This window comes from Lissotriton vulgaris, chromosome 9 (assembly GCF_964263255.1).
Source record: "Lissotriton vulgaris chromosome 9, aLisVul1.2, whole genome shotgun sequence".
Taxonomy (NCBI): domain Eukaryota; kingdom Metazoa; phylum Chordata; class Amphibia; order Caudata; family Salamandridae; genus Lissotriton; species Lissotriton vulgaris.
Window position 1 is genome coordinate 434,619,879 of NC_141697.1, and position 17,276 is coordinate 434,637,154.

General features: G+C 45.0%; 1 protein-coding gene across 4 annotated transcripts in view; it reads right to left on the reverse strand.

The window, feature by feature from the left end:
• PPP1R13B (protein phosphatase 1 regulatory subunit 13B) overlaps positions 1-17,276 on the reverse strand; it is a 427,185-nt gene that overhangs the window by 47,834 nt on the left and 362,075 nt on the right. For all 4 annotated transcript variants that reach the window (XM_086937879.1, XM_086937878.1, XM_086937880.1 and 1 more), the window contains one exon: positions 8,976-9,142. In XM_086937879.1, the coding sequence (XP_086794005.1) occupies positions 8,976-9,142 (167 nt within the window). The remainder of the gene's footprint in view (positions 1-8,975; positions 9,143-17,276) is intronic.

Below are 17,276 nucleotides of genomic sequence, written 5' to 3' on the forward strand. Positions count from 1 at the left end.
TGAGATGAGGTCTGGACTGGCTGAATAAACAAGTCAGTCTGCGTCCGTTGTTTCTCCTTTGTCCTCTACCCCGAAAGGACGACTTTCCATACGAGGACTGTTGGCCTTGTTGCGGCTGGCGTTGCTGGTACTGTGGCCTACTCTGGTTGGAAGAGTAAGAGAACCTGTATTGAAAACCTCCTTTATAGGAAGATTGACCTCTTCCAGTGTCTGTGTCCTTTTTTATATTTTGTAGAGCCTCGTCAATTTTGGAGCCAAATAATAGTTGGCTGTCATATGGCATATCCAAAATCTTTGTCTGCACCTCAGGACGGAATGAGGTTGCTTTTAGCCATCCTTGGCGCCTCAAAACCGCTGCTCCAGCCAGTTGGCGTAATCCTGTCATAGCGCCGTCCATTGCACAGTCTAGAATCTCCGATGCTGATGTTTCACCCTCCAGTATTGTTTTCTTTACATCCTCTTTGGAAGCGTCAGGTAATTCGGACAGGTATGCTGCTATATCTGCCCACAATTGTCTATTATAACGCCCAAGAAGAGCTAGGGCATTTGCTGCCTTGACGGTCATTGCCGACATCGAGGAAAACAGTTTCCCAATGTTGTCCAACTTTCTTCCATCTTTATCAGGCGGAGCCGATAAAGGAGATGAAGGATTTCTGGAGGTCTTTTGGGCCGCCTGCGTCTCCACCGAATCCGGTTTAGGATGACTTGCCAGACAGGCCGGTGCTGTATTTGGAGCTTTGTACTTTTTGTCCAATGGAGGGATCACTGGCGAAACAGAGGCGGGATTCTGCATAACCTGAACCCCCTGTGTCCAAAGATAATCAATAATAGGAATTGACCTCGTTGATTTTTTGAGAGGTTCCTTGAAATCGTACAGGAAACAGTCCTGCTCCTGGGAATCCATAGTAATTTGGAAGCGCTTAGCGGCCCTTTCCTCCACATTATGGAAACCGCCAATGTCAACCAGTGGAGAATCTGAGGTTGCAGACACTGGAGATGCTGGCAAAGGTATGACGTAATCCTCCCAGTCCTCATGGACAGATTGATCGTCCTGCAATTCACCTTCTTCTTGCTGTTCCTCCTCTTCTTCTTCTTCATCAGAAGATTGAGGACCTGTCAAATCCACCCGTTCCTTTTGAATGGTTAAGGGCGGGGTCGCAGCCTTGGTGATGGATCTGCCGTGGAAGTTGGAGGAGCCGGAGATTCTGGGAACCTCTGCTTGCAATCTTGGATGAGGTATCGCAGATCTGTAACTAGGGATGCTGGTAGACAGACCATAGGTGTAGGTGGTGGATGAACTTCTTCCTGAACATCCTCCTTATCTGAGCTCTGGCATTTAACATGCAGTTCTGAGGGGCTAGTTGCCAACTGGAACATATCCCCGTCATCAGAATCCTCATCCTGAAGGAGACATGCTGGTGGCAATAGTTGCACACGGCTAGGAGAAGTTAACTCCGGCGTTAGCGTCTTTCTCAAGATCTTTAGACACACAGAAGCTGTTTGGAAGCCAGAATCAATCACCGTCAACGGTGAGATCGTCGACAGAGTAGTGTCGACAGTTGCCATAGCCGGTGAAGCTGTCGTCGACAGGGCAGTCGTCGACGGTATAGATGTTCCTGCCGTCGACGGTGCCTTTGTCGACGGTGCCTTCGTCGACGAGGCCTTCGTTGACGGTGACTTTGTCGACGGTGTTGATGTCGACGGTGATGATCTCGTCGTCAACGCTGTCGTCGGCGAGGCTATCGTCGACGGGATCTTAGGCGTTGACGATTATCTTTTGATGACTACTGTAAACGATAAAGCCTTACTCGCCGTCGACGACGGGGTCGTCGTCGATGATGATGACGACGACGATGCCGTCGTCGTCGAGACTGTCGTTTGGCTTGGCATTTCGGGCTGGACTGTTCCCATGAGGCACAGGGTCAGACTGATTTGCATATGGCCATGTCTGAACTGGGGTGGCAGAGTGAGCTAAAGAACGGTGATGGATTAAACCCAGATCAGTTGACTGGGGGTGAGTGTTTGTATTGTCAACGCTCCTTCCATCATCACCTTTGGTTCTTCTTTGTTCGCCCTAAGTTAGCAGGGTATGCTCAGACGTGAGTCCCTTGCTCACTTTGCCACTGGAGTCAAGCAAGCCCGGCTGAAGACGGCTGTAATGCCAGAAACCGGTCCTGGGAAGCTTGATTCCGGTCCAGGGAAGACATGGCTTGGCGGTTCGGGCTGGACTGTTCCCATGAGGCACAGGGTCAGACTGATTTGCATATGGCCATGTCTGAACTGGGGTGGCGGAGTGAGCTAAAGAACGGTGATGGATTAAACCCAGATCAGTTGACTGGGGGTGAGAGTTTGTATTGTCAATGCTCCGTCCATCATCACCTTTGGTTTTTCTTCAAACTGACCAGCAGCATTGCCCTATTTAAATCCAATGGCCATGCATTTCACCCTGCTGACAACAGACTCCCAACTGGAAGGATCTGCAGCTACTGAAATCAAAGGATTCAGAAATGATATCAAAAAAGGTGATTGAACACTGACTCACTGGGAGGAAGCTTCAAGAATATGAGGGACCATGACTATTTATGTATAGTGAAGACCTGGTGGCCAAGTAGAATGCAAGTAGTATTGAAGCACTCGAACATGCAACTTGTCAAAATGGCTCCCTTTGGGTTCACAGGGCACCATGCCAAGAATCCTCTGAAGCTATTGTTTAAGAATGCATACAACAGTAAAATCAACAAGATATATAATGGGGGGAAAACTCACCTTACTACGAGGAGCTCCCAATTGTATGACCTACTCACAGTCACTTTGCTCTCTGGAATCAGTACTCTGCACCAGTGATCTCCTTAAATATTCAGTATGTTTATTCAGCAAACCAAATCTGGTTTAGTTTGCATTGGCATAACATGATTTCACCATGTGTTTAGTGACATGCTCAAGCTGTTGGGGGAACCAGATCTGCGACGGGTTACTCATCACTAGGACAGCTAATCAGGTGGAAAAAGTCCATTATCTTTCGCTATGTATATTGAAAGTTGTGTTTTAAATTTAGTGTTAAACCATTAATGGGTAGAACTATCCCACTGATAATGTATTTGCCAGAAAACAAAACTATCTTAGTAACCATCTGTGCAACTTACTTCGACACACTAGGGATCATGTTTTTTGCTATTCCGATGTTTAGCATCAGAGTGAGTGCAGTATTAAAGTGGATGTATGATTTTAATATTTTGGCATCAAAATAAATAGCATAATTGGTATGATATGTCACCTTGTATGCACTAAATTCTGAAGAATGAGCTGGTAGTCGCGATTAGAAATGTGCCATGATAATAATGACAACATTTCTCATTTTGGTGCTCATTCATGCTCTTGCCATGCTTCACTGGGATCCTATTCAGATATGGTTGCCCAAGTGCGACAAAGCATTGAGGGAAAGGAGAGGGAGTAGTGTACACTGGAATTATTACCAGTGGTACTAACCTGCATACTTAATTGACTTGTGTTGTACTTAGTGTTGTGTGATTCGAAGTACTTTTGTTCCATAAGAAATGCACGCGCATGATTTTGTTTTTGTGTGTGTGTTGATTTCTGAGCATGATGCGCCCTGCCCCCAACACTACTTCCATGAGAAGTATATACCTGGCCGCCCTACTACCATAAAAGGTCAAGTGCTGAAAGGGGTGCACTTGGACCAGTTTACAGAAACAAGGTTTGACAGACCACGGGGCACCAGTGGCAAACAACTTCCATCACTACAGTTGGGGCCCAGTAGCACTCGTCTGCCTTGTGAACAACATGGCCGGACTGGGAACAGCAACCAGCCCTGGCAGATTGCAGCTCGACCGGCCCTGAGAGGGGTGGCATGCTAGTAAAAAGCATCACTCCTGCTTTGTTACTTTGGGCCGATATTGCAGCACTGCTGCAAAACCAGCCCCCAGTGACAAAACTGGCCCACATGACCAGAAAGTCAGCCCCCACCCCTCCGGCCCACCGGGGAAACGCTTGGTGCCCGCTACGGCCAGTCTGGCCCTGGTGAACACCCATCCCTCCAAGCAGAGACTGACTAAAACCCCTTTAATTTTGTTGGTCAAGCAGGTTGTGTTCGTCCTCCCACCTTAATGAACTGTGTTAGGCCCACCCTAGACTTTCCATCTCTACCTCTGTCTGATGGATTGGAGTCACTATATTACCACCATGATTGATAACTGAGATAGGGTCCTCCTTCTGTACTGGTGAAAATGGTGGTCTAGATCTACCTGGAATGTCATTTGTAGTTGGAAATGTTCCTGTTTTATGAGAAATGCCTTTCTCATATGTTTCTTCTAAACTGATGCTGTCCTTTGTTTGAAAGGGATCAAAATGTAGCTACATTTTAAATGGATGTTAAATTGTTCTTTGCCTTATTTCTTGTGTTTGCTTGATGTTCAGGCTTAACCTCCAGTGATCTATGACTGGACTCTGGTTCAAGCTCAGTTTCCAATAGAGGGGGAACCTTTCAGATAAAACCAATCTTCCTTTGAAGGCTGTTTCTTTATTCAGGGCCCTCTTTTTTGAGGATCTGGAATTTTCATATCTCAAGGTCGAACTTGGTTTGATTTGGAGTAAGGCTTTTGTTTTTTAAAATCTTTGGAGGTGGAGTCATGTACCTGTTCAATGGCTTCAGTCAGTGCCTTTGTGGCAATCCATCGAGGGACTGAGCCACTGGACCTTTATTAATAGGGGATTGCTCTAGTCCTCATCTACATAAATACCCATCTGGGCTCTGAAATAAAGGTCTTAAACCTTCCCCATGCACCCGTTCAAACTTTCTGAAAAAGCTACAAAAAAAAGCTCAGGAGAACACTCCCTTTCCATGATGCATAGGAGCTTAAATACTATTGCTTGCACTATTTAATATTTTTTTACATGAAAACGCCTGCACGTTCAATACTTAAGTCGTCGTAACACAAAAAAGGATTATCAGGTGGCGTCTGTACCCCAATAGATTGTTAGGTTCAAAGCAACACAGGGGTGAGATAATCAGTCATGTCTGACTATTAAAAAACATGTCAGCCCGGATGCAAAGGACCTATGCAAGGTAATAAGATGCAAATTAATGCAGATTTTAGTGCATGGAATGACTACATTCAGAAATAAGCTTAGTACTTGGCTGGAGAGATCTTAGTGTAGCTGTTATTGTTAGCTCTCTTACCTACAGGACTCCACAGCACAAATTCACCTGGAATTTAATCTAACAAGGCAAGAGCTGAGACTCAATACCAGATATACATCCTACTGGGTTAAACTAAAGGAGGCCAGCCCTGACTCTTTAGAAGGTCAACTGTGGCAGGTAATCAAAAATGAAGCATTAACATGGACCAAATATTTCAAATTGTCACACCAAAATCAGAAACAAACAAACTATGGGAAGCAAATATCTTTAATAAACAACTGGCAAAGGTCTTCGTAAAGCAACCCACAATGTTATCAGCAGAAATGGACCTAATCGAAATCAGCAAGAAAGCGAATGTTGAAACCAACTTCTGATAGAGACTTCTAGCCGCAGATTCCTTACTTTATAACTATCCCCAGGCGTCAGACTGGATCTGTAAATCTTTATGTGATCACTACCCCTGCATGTAGGTAGGGGGCGTTGTTCGGCTCCACGAGAGTATCAGCACCGGAGGGGACGTGTGCGGTGCCTATATAGTTGCAACCCCAGCACATGGGAGCCAGTTCTTTTATTTCCATACTAGTCAGCCCAGATCGAGAGAAAAGTCACTGCATAGTCACATTTTGACTAAACAATTTTTTTATTTTATCAAAGTCTTTTTGAGGTTTTTCATTATGGTGTGGCAGGATGTCATCAAGGAAGGCTGTTTTCAAGCTGTGCAGTGCCTGACACAGAGGCCAGCACCAACGGCTGCACCATGAACCTGGTGAATTAATTTTCAGGGAATGGGGGCTTTGAGTGAACCATGAGAGTATTTCTTCCTTTTTGGGTTCTATTTCAGACAAGCATGGCTCTTGAGGTAGCACGCGTTTACAGGGTGCCATCACTTGCATGGACGTGTCCAAGGAACAGCAGGAATATGTGGCCTTTGTGAACAAGGCAATGCGCTATTCTGCCCTACTCTTATGAATAAGAGCATCACTGTGATGGTGCTGCATATAGGATTGGTGGTTTGGGGCTGGCATACTTTAGTCCGAGGCTTTCAGGCAGTGCAAGCCATGGTGCTGTAGAGCCAGCTGTATCATGCCTTGTTCTACTAGTGCCCTGCCTTCATCAGTCCCTTCATCCTGCATACATGGTCCCATGTATAACATTGCACTAGTGTCTAGGAACAGTACAGGCCCGATCCTATCAATATGCCCTCTTGCAGTCACATTACAATGAATAGATACACCCCCAACTGATACTAACACTTATTTTACAAATAAATAGTGTTTGGTGTGCCGGCAGTGAAAAACCATTACCTGCGTTATGACTATAAAGGATGGAATTCAAGAGACAATTAAACACACGTTATGTTTTTGCTATACAACACATTACATTAATTTTTGCAGGTTTGTATTTCCAACCAAAATTACCATTTCCGATAATTAAACACTATTAATGTTATTTCTCTATCTTAAGTGAAATCGTTTTTTTATAGTACATACTACTTAAATAGGGGTGTCAGTTTGAAGTGTGTAATGCCTACTTCACAAAATCGTTGCTGTTTTATAGCATGTATTCTAGAATCAGACTGCATGACCCAGTGTGTAGTAATTTTATATAGCTCTTGAATTTCTGGCAGCACAGCACCCAGGATAATGTGCTGCATGACTAAACACTTATAAGGACCCAAAGGCGCAACATATTCGCTACACCAATGCATGTTAAAATATGTAAGCTAGCCCTAAAGCAGGTCTACCGATCCCTAAGGAAAGCTGCTGTACATTAGACACTAGACAGTGGAACATGTACCTTTACATGTTCTAATAGTAAAAACCTGCAATTGTTGATTTTTGTTGAGGAAAAGGCTAATAGCCCCATTGGAAAGTGCAGAGTTACAAGCTGACACCCCAGCTTTGCTAACTTTTAACTAGGACTACTAAAGGGGATACTTTAAGGTATCAAACAACTTGTTAGTAAGCCCGACTGGATGCCCAAGTCACAATTAATGTAATTTGTTGCAGTGTGCAACTTTTATAAAGTTGTCACTTTGCTAGCCTAACTCTCCTTTGCCCATTTACGGTTGCACACGGGATTAGTCCCTGAGACAGCTTTCTGCCAAAGACTTTCAGAAAAGGATACAATAGAAGCCTGTGTAGGGGACAGTTATCACCTCTCCTAGACGGAAATCCACCAGAGTGTTGGCCCAAAAGGTGGGCTTCAAAGGAGAAGCTACCTTTGAAGGGAACAGGCTGAACACTTGGGAGAGGGGCTGCTCTACTGTTTAGGTAGATGGGCTGGCACTAAGGAAGGAAAGGGGAAAACAGTTGCCAAACCGTTTTTTCAGGTACATGTAACTCCCTTGATAGCCACAACTCTAGGTTGGGCAAGGGAAATCTAGATACCGCTAGAGGGGTTCTGCAAAGTTAACAGTGGGCAGAATGGAGCATTCTGGGATAGCCAGATACCACACTCCACAAAGTGGTCATCAGGGGGAGGGAACCTAGAAGCCTTTCGGCTACTGACCACATCCACCCAAGGGCATTTTCTGGGTATGAAAAGGGGACCCATGGCACCCTGAACTCAGATCTTGAGAGACTGAAAAGAGGAATGGAGAAGGATTACCTTGCTGCACCATGGACCCGGCAAAGAGAGGCTGCACTACTTAACCTGATGGTTAGTAAAGGAGTTTGCTATGCTGTGTCCGGTCAGCCGAAGCAAGAATTTCTCAGGATCAGTTGACTGAACTCCTGTTCACAGCACAGGGCCACAAAAGCCGCCGAAGACTGCTAGGGCAAATTGGTAGACCGAATCTTCTGAGCGGCGCTCCTCGACGCAGGGCAGCACCAGGGGCCAGAACCAGACACTCAAAGTTGCCCTTGAGTTTGCTGAACCCAGGAGAGTCGTCAAATAGCAGTTTTGGTTACCCAGAGGCAAGTTATTGTCCAAGGAAGGATTCCACTGTGACCGCGATACCAGGTAACTGGCAGCCCAGTTCTGCCAAGACCGGGAGGACTTCGAGGGACATTTTTCTCAGTGGCCAGGAACGCCTCACTTAGCCCCTATACCGAAGAATAGTCGCAGGAAGACCCCGTCGACTGCATCACATCTACAGCATCCTTGAGCATCATGAATCCCTTGCATCAGGAACTCTTCCAAAGGAGCTATGGCAAGGAGATAAAACTGCCTGAAATGGAATGAAGACTGCTCCTTTCTTCGTGGTATCTGTTTCTGAAGACCTTGATGGTGCCTCTAACTTGCTCCCTGCCGGATTTCGGCATGTTAAGTAACTAAAGGTAACTGCATTGACACTTACAAACTTATTTTAAAAAATGTGGGTAAGTGTCAAATTAGTTGAATTTGCCAATACTCATTCAAGGTTAAGCAAAAAGTGTATATTTACTGTACCTTTTAAATGCTGTATCTCCAAAAAACCCTCTGATGGATCTATTTGTTCTGGTGTATAAAAATACAGTCTATTTTTATAAATTGGTATTGGATTTCTTTTTTTTCTTCAATTTGTGTGATGCTGTTTAAATGCTTTGCACTTGTTCCTTTGTGTAAGCCTGACTGCTCAGAGTCACAAATAATGAGGGTGGACCTAAGGATCTGACAAACGAAATCTACTGGTCCTAAATGGGCTGATAGGTGTATTACATAATGAGGTAACATAACCACACCATATAATACACTCCAAGTGTATTATATGGTGTGGTTATGTTACCCAATACACACCATGTCCTCACAGACCTGCATCACTTATATGCTAGTTAATGAAATATACTTTACAGAACCCAAAATTCTACAAAATATTCTAAAATTCCCAACCTACCATACAGAAATTGTGAACACTGGATGTAACCTTCTTCCATCTCTTCACACTTGTCAGCAGCGGTTTCTATGTCGCTTATGGTTGTGGCAAATATTGCTGCTCCAGACTCCACAAGTATTTTACAAAGATGCACACTGTTGCAAGAAGCTGCACAATGCAAAGGGGTCCTAAGCAAAAAAACAATAAAAACATATAGCAATGCAAGAATTTCTGTGATTTGTATATTAAAAAATGTGTTGCACTGAAAACTTTTTCCTGGGAGTTTCTGTAGCATTGAAATTGTATCAGTAGAAAGAAAAGCTACTTACAAGAAAACTCAGTACTTCTTTTGCATGGATGAAAGAATATGACCAACAAGGGTCAAGGGCAAATCGATTATCGAGCATTTTTTTGAAAATATGAATTTGGCCTGAGAACTGCACTTGTGTTTTTTTATTCAAATTCATTTTTCAGAATGAAATCCTCTGATCTATTTGGGAGGCTCTGACAGACAAGTACAACCTGTGAATAACATGTAAGAGTAATTGCTTTAGATAGGACCAATGCGTATAACCCACTGAAAATAAATAGGTGAGCAATACAGTAAAAATTTACTAACGTGGTGTTTTCAGGACACTTTTCTCTTGAAGATGCATGCTGATCAAAATGAGTAGGTTATTGTTTTAGGTTGTTGGTCTGGTCATAAACAACTGTTAACAACAGTAGAGAGACTAAGGGTTAGAGCCAGATGGAGCCTAAATCCATAACAAGATGCCCCACTGTCAAAAGATTAAGATACACACTTTTTAGAATTTCAGTAGGATTATTTTTATAATTATTGTATATAACCAATTTATAAATTTAGCTTTGAGATGCCCCTATATTTGGTAACATGGCTAACAAGGCCATGGCCCACTGTAAGCTGAAGGATATACATTGTGTTGGAGGACATGTTAAATGGGAGGAGTTTGCAGGTGAAACTACAGACCGATGATTAGGCTTGAAATAAAATAGCAAATGTACCATAAAGAGCATAGCTATTGAGTGCCACTATATCTTTATGATCAGAAAAAAGAGGAATAATTTAACAGGATGGTTCACCCAGTTGGCTGGCGCTGGATGCGCGTAGTGACACAGAGTGAACTTATGGATTATAGTTAGATATTTTTAAGTATGTATGCATATATAGATGGGGATGTAAAAATCACATATGTTATAAACATATAGATGTACACAATTCACATATGTGAGGTAAAAGCTGTACATAAATAAACATCTGTTATTCAGCGCCTTGAGACCCACGGGTGATAAGTGCGCTTTACAAATACAGGTTATGTTATGTAGATTATTACACTGTTCTCTTCCCTGTTTGAGTGTCTGTTGTGTAATACCAACCATAACAATTTGCATACCGCTGTGATGGAGAAATAGGCACCAACCACTGCCTCAGACTCCGAAGTTGTGTGATGTATACATCTTATGATTTACTTATCTTTTTATTTATTTTTCACTTTATACTGTTGAAAGTCCAAAGTGAAACTATGCTTTCATTTTGGATTATGGAACATACACGATGTTCTCCTTTCCATAGGTGTTAGGCAAGCTATTACTCCTTGTGTGTGCATGTGCATTATTGCTTCAGGCAAAAAGCCAACCAAATTCTTCTTTTTTTAGCAAGTTTGTACTTGGATGCTCGTGTTTGAAAAAGCAGTATTGTCTAGATTCTGAATATGCGGAGGGAACTCAAATTTTGAGGTGTGTAGAAAGACATGCTGTTTTCCTTCTACTTCAACTGGAAGGATTATGGCTTTAGTTGACGTGTGTTACTTTGACAGGGAGCTGACTTCACCCATTTTCGGTGGAGTGCAAAACTCTTATCCATTTCCTTAAAAGGTTTCACTTAGAGTAGGGTGACTGAATGGCAGATATTGATTACCCATTCTAGAATCTGACTGGTACAATATCATACTATGAGAGGTAATTCTTTCTGACAGATGATTTAACCTTCCCACTCTACATGGGTGTCAGCTCGTACATTCCCTTTGTTCTGAAACTCCTCCAGAATTGCTTTATGCTTGTTGTAAGCTACATCTGCACATTTTGTGGCTAAATGTATTGTGCGCTGAACTATTTGGTTATTGCTATAAAAGTACTCGACCACCAATGTTTTTGAAAATCTTTATGCGGAATTAAAAATTTTGAGTTGGCAACCATAGACATAAAGGGGAAACTGTTATTTTGGGACACAGAGGTCTGCTGTCCGGAGTTATGCTTTGCTTCTGCAATATGGCATTGTTTCTGGTATGAAACTGTATGATAGGCTGGCAACCATGCCCCTGTAACTCCTTCGGAAGACTGCATGCCACATAGGGAAGATTTGCCTACCATGGTTCTTTCACTTATGCCTGCATATGTGGAAAAAGATAGTTGATTTCTTGCTCGTTGTTGTAGTCATCTATTTGGCTAACACCAATATGATTGAAATGTACATTTTCCATGTTGCAAGCAATATTCTTCCTTAGGATTCCTGGATCTGCATCATATGCATCTATACACATCATCGTATGGCTGGGTCCAAACTGGGGTGGTGTGGTGGGCAATAACGAGATGGATTAAACCTAGATCGGTTGGCTGGGGGTGAATTTTTGCATTGTTCAGCATTCCGTCCATCATCTGTTCTTTTTGCTTTCATCCACAACAAAGTACAATCTCAATGTCCATGCATTCACAAACCATTAACAGTGGTGTTGAAACTTAGCTACTTGGAAGGGAACAGCATGGGTTTACATTTTCCCCAGCATGCTCACATTTCTGAAGAAAAACGTAACACTTCAGTGATGTATTTCTGGTGGTTACTCTACCTAACCTCAGAATCCTTACTTTTACAATATTCTAGAGACGCCAGACTGGATCGGGATGTTTTTCATACCATAGTTCTCGTGCAATGCAAGGTGGCGCTGTGCGGTTTGCACTGGCTTCATACCGTCTTGGTAGTGATGGAGCTGAGCTGCATGTAAGTGCCACCTCTGCGTGCTAATGTCAGTTTCTTTCTTGACACATTCCACACCCTTGGAGGTGGGGCACAAAACAATTGTCGGGACCAATGTGCCAATTTCAAATTTTGGATTGTTTTAGATGATAAGAAAGAGATCACTCCACAGAACCGGGGTATGAGAGCAGTGAGGAATCTGTGGTTAGATAGAGAGTATCCACTCACAAGGTAAGAAACTTGTTCTTCTGATGGATATTTCTAACTGCAGATTTCTCACCTTTTGACTATATACCAAGCCAGTACCACCCAAAAGTGAAGTGTCTGTAGAGTGGACTCGGACCAAGAAATTCAGATGGACTGAGCATGTGAAATGGCCTTTCTACTGGTCCCGGTTCTTAAAGTAGAAGTGCTTCATTAACGTGCGCCCCAAGGCCCACGCCGCGGCCTGGCAGATGCGTGGCAGAAGAAATGCGTTACTTACCTGTAACTGCAGTTATCCAGTATTGGTGTCTTTCATAGATTCACATGCCTGAATCATTCCCCGTCGAGAGACGGGAGCCTCCGGTATATAAAAAAGTAATGTCCTATAGACATACATAGAGAAAAATAGGCCTAAGGATCCCACCTTAGTGGCCTATCTATGTCCTTTTGTAAAAAGGACCAAAGTAAAGAAACCAACCAATCAGCTACCACCTCCTTCTAGAACCTTCCTGTCAGGAGCCTAGGTCTCTCAGATTTTCGTACGCACCAAGCTAGGTAGGCGTAAACTTGTTAGAGAGATAGGTGAGTCCTTCCAGTGGAGGCGGGAGGGTGCATGTGAATCTATGAACGACACCAATACTGGATAACTGCAGTTACAGGTAAGTAACGCATTTCTTAACCAGTATTTGGGTGTCTTTCATAGATTCACATGCCTGAATCAGAGTAGCAAGCAATATATTATGCACATTTTTGATGGAACATCATATATGAGTCTGTAGATAATACATATCACGCAACTGCAAACCACCAAAATGCATTGTCCTATAAATATTAGTAAAAGAATGTGCATACCAGTAAAGGATGGAGGGATGTCGGAAGGCTCACCTCACTGGAATAGATGGCGAAGCACTGCTTGGCCCACTGCTGCATCCTTCATCAGTTCAGTATCCAGGCAGTAGTGCCTGGTGAAGGTATGCAGTGACTTCCAGGTCGCGGCTCTGCAGATGTCCAGTACCGGCACTTCAGCAAAGAGTGCCGCAGACGTGGACATGGCTCTTGTCGAATGAGCTTTGACTCTTGCGTCCAAAGGTCGTCCGGCCTTGTCATGGCAAAAGGTGATCGCCGAGGAAATCCACCTTGAAATGCTTTGTTTTGACAGGGGCATGCCTTTCCGTGGTCTACTAAAGGCAACAAAGAGTTGAGATGATTTTCGGAAGTGTTTTGTCTTGTCAATGTAGAATTTAAGACATCTCTTCAGATCCAACGAATGTAGAGTTCTCTCTGCCACAGTGGTAGGATTTGGAAGTCCGAACGGACTTTCGGAATAAACCGAGGATTAGTTCTTAAGATCACTCTGTCCTCTCTGAACTGAATAAATGGATCTTGAATTGAGAGAGCCTGCAACTCGCTGACCCTTCTAGCAGAAGTCAGAGCCAGGAGGAGGGCCGTTTTCCATGAGATAAATTTGATGTCTGCCCTATGGATGGGTTCAAAGGGGTGCTTCATTAATTGGTGAAGGACCACATTGGGGGGATCAGCCTTGGTCATGGGAAGGATCTGTATGGCCTTTAAGGAATTGCTTTATAAGTCTGTCTGCCCACAGGGATGGACCCTTAGGAGTCCTGGTGAATCTTGAGATCGCCGCCAGATGCAGTTTAATGGATGCGTGTGCAAGGCCCGATTGTGCCAGATGTAGTAAGTATGGTAGCAGCTGTTGTGGAGTGATGTGGAAAGGGTGCAGGCCTTCAGCCACACACCAGGAGCAATACCGTTTCCATTTTAATGAGTAAGTTTTATTAGTGCTGTCCGCTCTAGCCTTTGCAAGGATGTCTCTGCACTCCTGCAGGATGTTTATGTGGCTGAATTTCCGGTACTCAGGAGCCAAGCTGACAATTTTAGAGAGCTCAGATTCGGGTGGTGTACCTGTCCTTGGGACATTGTGAGCAGGGCTGGGTGTTGACGCAGGCGAATAGGTGGCTGGACAGAGAGGCGGTGAAGGTCCGTGAACCAGTGCTGCCTCGGCCTGAATGGGGCGATCAGAATCAGAGTGCAGGGCTCCGACTTCATCTTCCTGAGAACCCTGGGTATCAGTGGGAATGGCGGAAAGGCGTACGCAAAGATGTTGTACCATGCGATGGAAAAAGCATTTCCGAGGGTTCCTGGTTGGTGATGCCTGTTTGCGAAGCTTGGGCATTTGGCGCGGTTTCTCTTGGCAAAGGTCTATTCGCGGAGTTCCCCATTCCGCAAAGAGGTGTTCCAGCACTTCCATGTCTAGTTCCCATTCGTGGGATGGAGATCCCGGTCTGCTCAGAGCATCTGCCAAGACGTTGTCCTTGCCCGGGACGTACTCTGCTTTTAGCGTTATCCCGTGTTCCACTAGCCAGTTCCAGACCCTTTGCTATTCTCGAGATAGTGAGAGCGATCGCATCCCCCCCTGCTTGTTTAGGTAGTGCATCGTCGTGGTGTTGTCTGTTTTGACGAGCACTGGGGAGTTTTGAATGCGTGGCAGGAAGGCTTGTAGAGCTAGGAAGACCGCTCTTAACTCCAATAGGTTGATGTGGAGCCGGGTTTCCTGTTCTGTCCACTTGCATCTGGAGTTCTTGGAGGACCGCTCCCCAGCCTTCTAGGGATGCGTCCGTTGTTATCACATGTGGCTCCGCGGGAAGCAGGAACGGCAGTCCCTGTGACAGGTGTTTGAACGATCTCCACCACTGTAAGTGGTTGACCATGTTTCGAGTGACTCGTATGCGGTCCTCGAATGATCCTGTACTTTGTGTCCATTGGTTCGTCAGCTCCTCCTGGAGTGGGCGCATCTTGAGGCGGCAGTGGGGTATGAGCATGATACATGAGGACATCATGCCGAGGAGGGACTTGAAGGTTCGGACCGGTAAAGTCTTCCTTGATGCCACTGACGTGGCCAGGGAGATGAGTTTGGCCTTCCTTTCCTGGGAAGGAAAAGCCTTGGCACTTTCCGTGTCCAGTGTCGCCCCAAGAAATGTAATGACCTTGTTTGGCTCCAGTGCAGACTTCTCGCGGTTGAGGGTCAAACCTAAACGCTGGAAAATATCCAGACAGGCGCTGGAGGATTTGGCTGCGCCCGTCGCGGATGGTGCCTTCACCAGCCAGTCGTCCAGGTATGGGAAGACCTGGTGTCCTTGTTGACGAAGGAAAGCCGCCACGGGTGAGAGGCATTTGGTAAATATCCAAATATGGGGCAGATTTGAGGCCAAACGGGAGGACACAAAATTGGTAGTGCTGCCCCGCTACAGCAAATCTGAGGTATTTCCTGTGCCCTTTGAGGATGGGAACATGGTAGTAAGCGTCCTGCAGGTCTAAGATGGTGCAATGAGCAAGGGACTCACATCTGAGTACCCCCCCCAGAACACCGTCCCTCCCCCTTCTTAGGGCCCTCCACTGGCTTCCTATCCGGAAACGGATAGAATTCAAGATCAGCTGTGTGATACACAAATGCGTATACAATCTAGGACCACATTACCTGACAGACAAATTTGTTTTTCACCGTCCGTCCCGTATCCTCAGGTCCTCTAATCAACAGCTGCTTCAGGTCCCTAGACATTACAAGACTAGACAGGGAGGCCGTGCCCTATCTATCATGGGTCCTCGTCTATGGAACAGTCTCCCCCTCTCCCTCAGAGAATGCCAGAGCCAAACAGCTTTCAGGAAACGACTAAAAACGGTACTATTCTAGGAGGAGTCTCTGATCTGTTCACCTCACAGCACCGCGCGGAGATACACCTTCGGGTGTGATGCCGGCGCGTAACAAACCCATAAATAAATAAATAAATAAATAAGGACGTCATATAGTCCCCTTCCTCCAATAGTCCCAGGATCTCCTGGAGCGTCACCATACGGAACGATTGTTTCCTTAGGAACACATTGAGTGCCCTGAGGTCCAGGATTGGTCTCCACTTTTTTCCTTTCTTTTTGATCAGGAAGAAGTGGGAGTAAAAACCTTTTCCTTTGTGGATTGGTGTTACTCTCTCTATCGCTCCCTTCTGTAGCATGGAAGAGATTTCCTGCAGAAGCAATCGTAGGTGCCTGTGGGACCGTTTGCGAGGTGGTGTTGTTGGGGGAATCGTGACAAATTCTAGGGAATGTCCGAATTGAATGAGCTGGAGCACCCACCGATCTGGTATCAATTTCCAATTTTCGAGGAAGTGTGTGAGCTTTCCTCCAGTTTTTAATAAGTTCGATGGTGGATGGACTGGCCATTGACACAAGTCATTGGCGGTTGCCAGCAGGTCTTTTCTGGTTCTTCCCTCTGTAATTAGACTTGCCTTAGGAAGTCTGCCGCCCTTGCTGCTGTTGTCGCGGTTAGTATTGCGTTTTATTTTGGCTGTATGAATAGGAGGACCTGTTCTGGTAAGTGCCTCTATAAGAAGATTGTCCTCTAGTTTTGTTTCCACGAAAGGACTGGTTCCGGAATTGCAGTGTTCCAAGGGCTTTGGCAGTGTCCGTGTCTTTCTCGATAGTAGTTAAGGCCTCATCAATCTTTTCCCCGAAGAGATGTTGGCCGTCATAGGGCATATCAATAATCTTCGTCTGCACCTCCGGGCGGAAAGAGGTGGCTTTGAGCCAGCCTTGTTTTCTGAGCACAGCAGCACCTGCCAGTTGCCTGAAACTGGTCATGGCAACGTCCATTGCACAGTCAATTAGCTCAGAGGCAGATGTCTGGCCTTCTAAGAGAAGCAATTGAGCTTCCTCCTTAACATCCTCTGGCAGGTGAGATAGGTAAGGTGCAATATCTGCCCAGAGCTGCCGATTGTAGCGGCCCAGGAGTGCGATGGAATTTGCCACCTTTACGGTCATGGCCGAAGTGGTGGAAAAACGCTTGCCAATAGCATCCAGTTTTCTGCCTTCCTTGTCAGGTGGTGTTGACATAGGCGATGCCGGGTTACGTGAATTTTTCTGTGCCGCCTGGGTTACCACAGAATCTGCCTTGGGGTGACCTGTGAGGCATTCTGGCGCTGATGAAGTCGCCTTGTATTTCTTTTCAAGCCTGGGTACCACTACTTGGATTGAAGCTGGTGTTTGCATCAGTAATTTCCCTTGCTTCCATATAAAGTCAATGATGGGAATTGACTTAGTTGTCTTTTTAGCTTGTTCCT